Source organism: Halichoerus grypus, chromosome 2 (genome assembly GCF_964656455.1).
Source record: "Halichoerus grypus chromosome 2, mHalGry1.hap1.1, whole genome shotgun sequence".
Taxonomy (NCBI): Eukaryota; Metazoa; Chordata; class Mammalia; order Carnivora; family Phocidae; genus Halichoerus; species Halichoerus grypus.
The window spans coordinates 39,932,537-39,944,695 of NC_135713.1; the positions used below are offsets into that span (position 1 = coordinate 39,932,537).

The following is a 12,159-nucleotide window of genomic DNA, read 5'->3' on the forward strand; positions in this document are numbered from 1 at the left end:
CACTCCCCCTGCTTGTGTTCCCTCTCTCGCTGTGTCTCTCTCTCTGTCAAATAAATAAATAAAATCTTAAAAAAAAAAAAAGAACATCATAAGGAAGATTGTACTGTCCTGTAAAACAATCTGTGTATAAGTGGACCCATGCAGTTTAAAAGTCAACTATATTTCATACCACAAGAAATCATAAAATAATTTTTAATAACTCCCTTGTCTTTCTCAATAGTTTTACTGCTACATAATCTGTTAGTTTCAGATTATTACCACACTTGTATGAATTCATATATATGAGTGTTTGCATATGTGTATATAACCATATAGATATGTATGTAATTTGCTTAATGATGACAGTGTTGGTTATTTACGTAAATAAACAACGTGTGTATTCTTACATAACCTGCTTTTTAAATGTCTTTATAACTTTTATCTATTCATGTGTTTAGAACTGTAGTTCATTTTCATCACCTCGATGTAATAATTGATTCTGTGAATGTATGACAATTATTATTTTATCCACCGTTTAGTGAAAAATTAGGTTGTTGCTTTTTTAATCCTCTTGTTTTGCTAAGATAAACAATTCTACTTTAAACACCCCTTAATCCATAACAGACACTTGTCTATAACAAAGCTATAACTAGTAATGGAATTTTTTAGTAATGGGATATTTTTACCTTGTCTTTAATGCCAAATGATTTTGTATGTCTGGCAAGATTTTGTTTCTTGAACTTAGTGTAATAATAAAACTGTTTGTTTGTTCCTTTTGAAGGATCATTCTGTTCTACAGAGGGAAATTTGCTGTTAAAACTTACAATATAAAAAAATTAAAGGCTTACCATTTCAATTCCTGAAGTAATCAGTATTAACTTACCACTTGACGAATTTCTGGTAAAGGTTCAAAAGAAGTTTCTGCAACCAACCGCCACACACACAAATTAAAAATAAGAGGAGGAAGAGGGGAAAACCATCAGAGTCTCTGGTGAAAAGTACCCACATCTCTTAGTAGCAAAATATTACGCAAATTGCCTAATCAGGACCCTGCAAATAATGATATGAGCCTTTTATAGTAGTATCAAAACAGTAAGTTCACAAAATAAATTCAGATGTAGAAAGATAATTCCAAATTAATCTCGTTCTGTGAAAATTATCTTATGTATTATTTAATAATCATCAAACACTCCTGTAAGATTCTATAGTTGTGATTTTTTTTCCATTTTTATAAATGAGACATCTTAGCTGGAAAAGACAGTGGTTTGCTTAGCGTCACTCATATGCCTCGCAAAAAGTCACTTAATATGAAGAAATTAATTATTATTTAATTAATTAGTATTCAGGTCTCATATCAGGGATCTATCCACTACCTCACAGGTACTTTATTCTGAAATTCATGGGCCACCTTGGGCTTTAAGGAGCGTAAGGTTGTTAGCAGAGGAATAAATGAATTCTTTCCTTATACAACGCCTTGACTCAGAGGTGGCAAACAACAAATCAGATTTTCAAGGAATGTCAGACCTAGAAGACATCATTACTTTCCATACTCTGCATTTAGCAACCGTGGAATCTGAACTCCGAAAAGAAAAAAAAAAGTAAATATCTTTAGTCATAGATGAACAAAAAGACAAGTTCATTCTGAGTACTGCTCATCCTAACCCACATCTTTGTCTCCAACTCTCTAAGGTGGGAAATGAGGTTAGGCAACCCACTGATGCAATTTTAAAAGGTATTTCTAACATACTCTGTTTCATTTTGCCAGTTTAAGATTTATAAATCCTATAAATCAAACTCCTCCATTTCTAGATAATAGCAGTTGTTTGCTGCATTTCTAAGATATGGGAAATGCTTCATCCAGGACTGAAAAATGTACTCACCAGAATAATGAGGAAATGCCAAGGCAATGATAAAAACAGCTTTGATCCATGTCAAGAACAAAGACATTTTACCAAGTCTGTGGAAGAAACCCATAGAGACGTTATAACATATGGCACAGGGACAATCTGCCCATTTCCAAATGAAACTTTCTTATAGGTGAAGAAGCTTTTCCACTTTCCTAGATTCCTACTTGGTGTGGACTATTCCCTTTTTCCTTCCCCCAACACACAGTGTCAACAAGACATACATGGTAATAGAAGACCCTGTATGGACTTGAAAGGAACACCAGGCAAGTCCTCTGTGTATATTTAAGTAGGAGCTGTTTACTCTCCCAACCCTTGGCTCAGCCCACAAGGAGCCAGGCTGCATTTATGGAAATATGTACTTCGGAATCAGAGCATTTGACTGCATCAGAAAATAGAAACCATTATTTCAGGAAGGACTGACCGACAGCAGTCCTTCCATCAAACTCCACACCACAGCTACCTTCACAGAGTCCCTTCCACCTGACACAGAGAAGACAGTGGCGAGTGGGATCTACAGCTCTAGAGATGGTGCCTATTCAGTTCACTTTACTTTTCAACTATTTCCACCCAGCTGAGGAATCTCCTTTATCTATCTGATGGTGAGGAGCTTATGGGGGTGAGATGGCTCATGACAGATAAGATGCTGAGGTACTCTGTGTTCTGCCTAGAGGCTCTAAAATAGCTGCGAGAGATGCCTCACAAATGTATTATCAGTAGATCTCTAAGCAGCAAATTTGGGATAGTTTGATCAGATGTATCCAGAAGTATGGGGAGGAAAGGTGGTAATAGTGCTTTGAAACCAAGATAGAGAAGAGATGTGAAATCTTTCCAAGCTATTGAGTTGGGAAGAAAAGGAGAATCAAAAGAAGAAGAGAAGAAAGAGTTTTGGGAATTGGAATTGGAATTATAACTTGGACTCTTAAGTATTTTGCAACGCCAGAAGCACACAGGACTTAATTGGAGATTTGATTTGTATTAACTTTTTTATTTTGAGATCAATGGAGATTCTCTTAAAACCTTAAGGACTAATGCAGGGAGTTCTCATGTTCCTGTTAACCAGTTTCCCCTAATGGGAACATCTTGTAAAACTATAGTACAAATTCACAACCTGAAATGTTCAAAAAAGTTCCTAGATGAGCACTGGAATGGCCCACTTTGGGGACCTGGGCTAGAGGACAGTGTGTGCCCTGAATTGTATGATGGATAATTTGATCTTTACCTCAAAGTGAGGTGGAAGACCCTACAGGGTTTGAAGTAGGAAGAGATTTAATCAGAGCTGTTTAACTAATCTGCTTTGCAGTCTGGCTCAGTGGTAAGAGATCTGGCAGGTGAAAGTCCTAAATTCAAATCCCATCTACCACTGAGTAACCTTGACACAATATTCAGACCTTAATCCACAATTTCCTAATTTTAAATGTGAGAATAATTTCTGTCTCATAGGCTTGCCATAAATATTAAGGATAAAATATTAAAAGTCTGTACATAGGTTGTGTGTCAGACTTACATTTGTCACACTAATCTAACCTGCCTTTTTTTTTTTTTTTATCAGTGAAGAAAGCCAAGATTTAGAAAAGAATCCTTGAATCTAGCACTGTTCCATGCCAACTTAATGGGAGGGTACAAAATCTGGTAAGTGCAAAAAATGTTCCTTTATCATAATAAAGTGACTATTGTGTTTACATTAGTCCTTTGAAATATTTACATAGACACCATCAGAGATATTCATGCAGGCAAATCCTTTTGGCACATTTGTGGAGAAATTAAACTGAAGTTCTCTTACATGTATTGATTAGCAGAGCTTAAGAGCAGGAGACACTCCCTATGTTGCACAACAGGTCACAAGTTTTTAAATTAACCACAAAAGAGAATGTTAAATGTATGGATTATTTAATGCATATCTATCTTCCTTGAAAATGTTTAATATGCATAAATGGTTGAAAATAAGCATAAATGTACAGATATTTAATATACAACTATACTAAAATCTCACACAAATATATACATATGTGTATATATAGATATATACATTATGTATATATACGTGTGTCCATGCATGTGTACCTATATGCATGTATATATCTGTATATGTATCTATATATGTAATAACACACATAACACATATATTATATATGTAATAATATGTATTAATGTTACATCTACACATATATAAATGCATATATACTTAAGTACATATACACACATACACAGTATATGTTTATATACTATGTTATATACATATATATACTACACACAGTACATATACATATGTGTATATCTATGTATACATATCTATATACCTAAATTATCTAGGTGAGCCCTAAATGTCATCACAAGTATTTTTATAAAAGAGAGACAGAAGGAAATCTGATGCAGACACACAAAGAAGAAGGCCTTATGAAGACAGAGCTGAGAAAGATTTGAAGATATTGACCTTTAAGATGATAGATAATAGATAGCTATAGATAGATGATGGATGGATAGATAAAAATAGGAACAGAAGAATAAAGACATTTCTCTGTAACTATCTTTTTTTATTTAACAGTCAATGGTATATCTTCATATAAGTATATACATAATCATAGTAAATAATAAGTATATACACATATAAGTATACACAATTCCTTTTAAGGTGTTATTAAATACTTTTGCTAGTAATGTTGTATTGAACATGATGGTACAGGTCATTATATGCTCATTCAATTGTATCTAGACTTTTAGAAGTTGCATTTTGAGTCAAATAATATATGCAGTTTAAATTTTATAGATAAGAGCAAATTACTTCCAGCACCCTTATAGTCTTTTACTATGAAAAAGATAGATTACAAACATGACTGTTTCTCCACACCTCATCAAATGAATGTCTTCTGAAATACTCAGGTTTCCACACACACATCTAAATATATACACACATATAAAATATATGTATTGGATGATTTTTTTCAGTTACAGAATTTCTTCATTTGGGAATGAAATTAAAATTATGAGTTAATGAAACCACAATTTCTATTTTTTAACTTTTATCAGTTTTTGTCTACAAACATGGTTTACCTCCCTATGTGAGTCCTGAATGTGTGAAGAAATTATACTTTACTAATTAGTAAAATTCATTGTGATTTTCTCTTCTGCAAAATGAGATATTCTGAGAGTCTGTGGTGGAACCTCTTGTCACACATGGCATATACAAGAGGAACAACGTATTTGAACTGGTGATGTGTGAACTTTTGACATGCTGCCTATTGTGTCCATTTAGAAGCTCTGAATATTAACTCCTGCTGGAAAATGCTGACTACATGCTTATTTATGTCTCCTCTCCAATATTCCAAAATTTATAGTGCTTAGGAGATCCTGTTAGGTTCTGGAGGCAAAATATCAAATATATGGAGATCAATATAGGCAGGAGAATTGACCGTGGGATTCTGTAGAAGCAGGCAATTCCCAATATCCAGGAAACGAAAGAAACTATAAACCTGATCATCAGAGGCAGGTTTGGTAATCACATCTTGTAGTTGGGTACAGTTGAAAAACCATGGTCAGGGGCACCTGGATGGCTCAGTCAGTTAGGCGTCTGCCTTCAGCTCAGGTCATGATCTCAGTGTCCTGGGATGGAGCCCCAGGGCAGGCTCCCTGCTCCGCAGGGAGTCTGCTTCTCCCTCTCTCTCTGCCTCTCCCCCTGCTTGTGCTCTCTCTCTCTCTCTCTCAAAAAAATAAACAAAATCTTAAAAAAAAAAAAGGAAAAGAAAACCATTGTCAGCCAATGAACTTTATCCTTGAAGAATTCAAAGATAGACATGCTTAGAGCACCTCTTATGTGAAGGCATATGTCATTATCCAAACTAATAAAGTCAAAGATACTACTTTCTTCTGAATCACTGATACTCTCTATGGGATATTTTGCTTCACTTGCCAACTGTACATAAGCCCGAGTTTGTCTTTAAAGCAAATTGTCTTGTCAGAAAACAGGCAGTATCTTACGTGCCATAAAGAAAATTCCTCAGGGCAGCACAAAGAAATGTGGGGATGGTCACAGAATGGTTTTGCATCTTGATTTTGATGGTTACATGACCATGTGTATTTGTCAAAATTCAGAATGGTATACCAAGAACAATGAATTTTACCATATATAATTTAATTTAAAAACTAAATTAGAAATTTCCATTTAAAAAAAACAGTTGATGCATTTGCTGGAAGTAACAAACTATTTGATCTCACCCGAAAACCAACATTTTAAAATTTATAGCTATTTAATATAGACCATCTAATTTAAAATAGCTTTCTCATAGTGTCACTTTTAAAAAATTGATGTCTAGAAATGTATAAGAAAGAAATTACACTTGACCTCAAAGGGCCCATAGGTTAAATCACATTTCTTTCCTTTCATACCTAGAAATATAAATTTCAGTGACAGATTTAGGGAACTATCTCATTCACTTGTGAAGCTGTGAAACCCATCAATCCCACCCACTATACAGCGGGTGGGAGAGTGAGCAGGGGGAGGTGGAGGGCAGAGAATGCAATCTCCCCTTCATGCAGTTCTCCCCTTCTCTTTGAGTTCCTGACTCCACAGCAGAGTTGGAGGGATTCTCACCTAGACACGGTGCTCCTTAGGAAGCCAGTGATATTCCAGAATCTTTCTCCATTCTGGGAAGTAAGTCTGCAAGCTAGCCAGTGGTTTCTGGCAACAGAGCCCCTTTGGTTGCTTCTTAGTAAGCCATTAGCGTAGGGGAGTTTGTTGTTTTTCTTTAGAATGTATGGTCCTGGTGACTTTTCGTCTTCCCCCTGGCCTTGGTTATCAATAAGAAAACTCCTACTTAGTGTCCTATTAGATTAGGAAAGACTTACAAAGCATTAGGACCACAGGAGAAGTGGTCCTCAACATCCTGCAATGCATGTGTTGTAGCCAATTCAGTGTTAGCATCTGGCATGGGCTGTGGAGGGAAGGACGATGCATGAAGGAATCCAGGGTGCTAGCAGAGTATCCTTGACATAGCTGACAAGGTCCCAGATTGGATGATCCCTGAGGACAAGATCTCACAGTTCATTTTATACTGGTACAAGGTGCATAGATATGTATTTGTATATATTTATATATATATATATTCCAGCTTTATTGAAATATAATTAATATATATCATTAACTTTAAGTTGTGCAATGCGTTGATTTGATACACTTTTATATTGTAAAATGACTACCACCATAGTATTAACTAAACTTCATCCCATCACATAATTACCTTTTTCTTTTTTGTGGTGAGAACATTTAAGATCCACTCTCTTAGCAACTTTCAAGTGTATAATAAGTAGCATTAACCATGCTGTACATTAAATCTCTGGAACTTACTCATCTCTTTTTTTAAAAAATATAATGTATTATTTGTTTCAGGGGTATAGGTCTGTGATTCATCAGTCTTAAACAATTCACAGCACTCACCATAGCACATACCCTCCCCAATGTCCATCACCCAGCCACCCCATCCCTCCCAACCCCCTCCACTCTAGCAACTCTCAGTTTGTTTCCTGAGATTAAGAGTCTCTCATGGTTTGTTGCACTCTCTGGTTTCGTCTTGTTTCATTTTTCCATCCCTTCCCCTATGATCCTCTGTCTTGTTTCTCAAATTCCTCATATCAGTGAGATTATATGATCATTGTCTTTCTCTGATTGACTTATTTCGTTAAGCATAATACCCTCTAGTTCCATCCATGTAGTTGCAAATGGCACGATTTTATTTTTTTGATGGCTGCATAATATATTCCATTGTGTGTGTGTGTGTGTGTGTGTGTGTGTGTGTATCCCATCTTCTTTATCCATTCATCTGTTGATGGACATCTAGGCTCTTTCCATAGTTTGGCTATTGTGGACATTGCTGCTATAAACATTGGGGTGCATGTGCCCCTTCAGATCACTACATTTGTATCTTTGGGGTAAATACCCAGTAGTGCAATTGCTGGGTCGTAGGGTAGCTCTATTTTCAACTTTTTGAGGAACCTCCATACTGTTTTCCAGAGTGGCTGCACCAGCTTGCATTCCCACCAACAGTGTAGGAGGGTTCCCTTTTCTCCACATCCTCGCCAATATCTGTCGTTTTCTGACTTGCTCATTTTAGCCATTCTGACTGGTGTGAGGTGGTATCTCACTGAAGTTTTGATTTGGATTTCCCTGATGCCAAGTGATGTTGAGCACATTTTCATGTGTCTGTTGGCTATTGGATGTCTTCTTTGCAGAAATGTCTTGGAACTTACTCATCTTATAACAGAAAGTTTGTACCCTTTGACTAACATCTCTCCATTTTCCCCACTCCCTAGCCCCTGATAACTACCATTCTCTTCTCTATTTCTATGAGTATGAGGGGTTTTTTGTTTTTGTTCTTGTTTTTAGATTCCATATATAAGTGATACACAGTACTTGTCTTTCTTTATCTGGCTTATACTTAGCACAATGCCCTCAAGGTCCATCCATGTTCTCACATATGACAGGATTTCCTCTTTCTCATGGTTGAATGATGTTCCACTGCATATATAAACACACCACATCTTTATCTATTCATCCATTGACAGACACGGAAGTTGTTTTTGTATCTTGGCTATCATGAATAATGCTACAGAATGGGAGAAAATATTTAAAAATTTTATATCTGATAAGGCATTAATTTCTAAAATATAAAAAGAACTCATACAACTCAATAGCAAAAGCCAAAAATCCTACAAGCATCTGATTAAAAAATGGGCAGAGGAGGGATGCCTGGGTAGCTCAGTTGGTTAAGCATCTGGCTTCAGCTCAGATCATTATCCCAGAGTCCTGGTATCAAGTCCCACATTGGACTCCTTGCTCAGTAGGGAGCCTGCTTCTCCCTCTGCCTGCCATTCTCCCTGCTTGTGCTCTCTCTCTGACAAATAAATAAATAAAATCTTTTAAGAAAATGGGCAGAGGAACTGAACAGACATTTTTCCAAAGAAAACATACAAATGGCCAACAGATACATAAAAAGCTGCTCAACATCACTCATCATCAGTGTAAAGAAAACATACAAATGGCCAACAGATACATAAAAAGCTGCTCAACATCACTCATCATCAGGGTAATGCAAATCAAAACCACAATGAGGTGTTACCTCATACCTGTCAGAAGGGCTGTCTTCAAAAACACAAGAGATAGTAAGTGTTGGCAGTGCTGTGGAGTAAAATGGAATCTTTGTGCACTATTGGTGGGAATGCAAATTGGTACAGCCATTATGAAAAATAGTATGGGGGTTCCTCAAAAAATTAAAAATAGAATTACCATATATTGGAGCAATCCCATTTCTGGGTATATAATCTTGACAAATTAAGTGCACAACACCATGTTGTTACCGAAGGCACTAAATTTCACAGCAGATATCTAGAACTTTTTCATCTTGTGTAACTATAACTTTATACCCACTGAGCAACAGTTTCCCCTCTTCTCCCTCCCTCAATCCCCTGGCAACCACCATTTTATTTTCTGCTACTATAAGTTTGACTGCTTTAGATAACTCATACAGGAGAAATCATGCCAGTATTTGTTCTTCTGTGACTAACTTATTTCATTTTGCATAACATCTTCCAGGTCCACCCACGTTATGGCAAATGGTAGCATTCCCTTTAATTTTAAGGTTGAATAAAATTCCATTGTATGTACATACCACATTTCCTTCATCATTTTGTCTGTTGATGGACATTTGGCTTGTTTCCATATTTTGATTATTGTGAATAATGCTGCAATGAACACAGGAGCGCAGATATCTCTTTAAGATCCTTATTTCAATCTTGGGGATATTTTCTTAGGAGTAGAATTTCTTGATCATACAGTAGTTCTATCTTCAATTTTTTGAGGAACCTTCATTCTGTTTTCCATAGTAGCTGCACCATTTTACATTCTCACCAACTGTCTTAGTTCATTTGGGCTGCTATAACAAAATGCCACAACTGGGTAGCTTATAACAACAAAAAAATGAACAGTTCTGGAGGCTGAGAAGTCTGAGGTCAAGGCACCAGTATGGTTGCATTCTGATGAATGTTCTCTTCCTGTTTCATAGTACCTTCTCACTGTGGTACCTTCTCTCTGTGCCCTCACCTGGGGAAGGGGGCTAGCGTTGTCTCTGGAGCCTCTCTTGTAAGGTATTAATTCCATTCATGAGGTTTCACCTGCATTACTGAAGCACCTCCCAAAGACCCCATGAATATCATCACTTTTGGGAGTTAGGATTTCAACACGGGGGGAGGGGAAGGACACATTCAGACCATATCACTAACAGCGTACAAGAATTCCAATGCCTCCACATCTTCTCCAACATTTGTTATCTCCAGTGCTTTGGCCATTTTTAAATCTGGTTATTTGTTTTTTGCCATTGAGTTGAAGGAGTTCCTTTTCTATTTTGGAAACTAACACCTTACCAGATATATGGTTGACAAATATTCTCTCCCATCTATAAGTTGTCTTTTCACTCTATTGATAGCTTCCTTTGTTGTACAAAAACTGTTTTGTTGAAGTAGTCTCACTCACCTTTGTTTTATTGCCTGTACTTTTGGTATCATACCCATGAAATCATTACCAAGACCAATGTCATGAAGCTTTTATCCCTTATGTTTTCTTCTGGGAGTTATATAGTTTCAAGTCTTACCGTTTAAGTTTTTAATCCGTTTTGAGTTGATTATTTGGTGAATGGTGTAAGATAGATATGAAATGCCATACACCCAAAAAAAGGATAAATATAATCTATATTTAGGTCTAAAGACAAACATTTCTCTAGTCACATTCCAGTAAATAATAAAACGTTACCAATATTGTTATAAAAACCCAAGAAAGTCAATGCAACTGGCTAACTGTTGGTATCATGTAGCCAACTCCCCATCCTCACCCCTCCCAGGTCACCCCTTTCTTACTCCTTCCTCCCACATACACCAGAGGAAGTCACCTAACCGAATTTTCTATTTATGATTACCTATCTTCCTCGAGAATTCCACATGCATAACAATGTGTATGCTCGTGTATAGTTTTGGATATCTTGATAATTTATGCAAAGAAAACAAACTATATGTATCTTACATGGCTTTCTTTCTACATTCTCTGTGACCTTAATATATACTGATGTTTAGAGCTGTAGTTTATTTACTTTAACCCCTACATAATATTCCATTATGTGGATGTATAGAAATCATTGCTATTTATTCTTCTAGAAACTGATACTTGGGATGATATTTGTTTCCCATTGTGTTGTTGGATGAATAAGTTTACTCTCAATACACTTTTACATCTCTCAGTTTTGTGCACAACAAATAACTACCTATGGACTAGTTTGGAATTTGGGGGTGATAGGATAAATACAATATCATGTTTTATAGATAATGTTAAATGGTTTTAGAGTGCTTGTTAGATTCTATTTCTTAACCTTGGTGTAATAATAATACATAACTTTACTTTTTGGAGAATTTGGGTTTTTGTACATTTTGCTTGGTCAATTTTGTTTGCTTTGAAAAAATTGAAAATGGTTAAAAATTTACATGCTTCAGCTTCCAAATGAACCAGTAATAACTTACCAAATGTCTGACATGTGATGATTTTTAAAAAGCAGTTTCTGCAACCAAAGAAGTTTAAAAAGATAAAGAGGCCACACATATATCAGTAGTAGAACTGTAACTAATGAGGTCAGAATTTTGTGCCATAACAAAAATACAAAATTTCAAATGTCTCCAAATTTTAGAAAAAATCAACCCCCAAATTAATCTAGATCTGTGAAAAATAGTGTCATATATTATTTTTAATAACTCCTAATACCCTACTTGAATATACCATTTTTTTAAGTTTTTATTTAAATTCCAGTTATTTAGCAAACAGTGAAATATTAGTTTAAGGTGTATAGTATAGTGACTCAATACTTCCATATATCACTCGGTTCTCATCACAAGTGTACTCCTTAATACCCAACACCTATTTCAGCCATCCCCCACCCATCTCCCCAATGGTAACCATCAGATTGTTCTCTAGAGTTAAGAGTCCGAGGATACCAATTTTTAAAAGCTTTATAAAAGAGCCATTTCATCGTGACATAAGACAATGCCTTGTGTGAAGTCACTTAAATATGAAGAAATTCTGCTCTAATATCAGGGTTCTATTCAATACCTAACGGCTACTTTTTTCCAAACTTTATGGAGCCACCTTGAACTTTAAGGGAGGTAAACTGGTCACCTGAGGTACGAATGAGTTCTTTCCCTACACAGGCCTTGATTTCAGGGACTCAGAGCTGATAAGTAAAAAATCAGA

At 35.9% G+C, this 12,159-nt stretch overlaps 1 protein-coding gene across 2 annotated transcripts in view; it reads right to left on the bottom strand.

Moving 5' to 3' along the window:
• LOC118538224 (sperm-associated acrosin inhibitor-like) overlaps nt 1-12,159 on the bottom strand; it is a 119,028-nt gene that overhangs the window by 13,412 nt on the left and 93,457 nt on the right. For both annotated transcript variants that reach the window (XM_078066719.1, XM_078066718.1), the window contains exons 4-5: nt 1,860-1,936; nt 863-900 (exon numbers count right to left, since the gene is read on the bottom strand). In XM_078066719.1, coding sequence (XP_077922845.1) covers nt 863-900; nt 1,860-1,936 — 115 coding nt within the window. The remainder of the gene's footprint in view (nt 1-862; nt 901-1,859; nt 1,937-12,159) is intronic.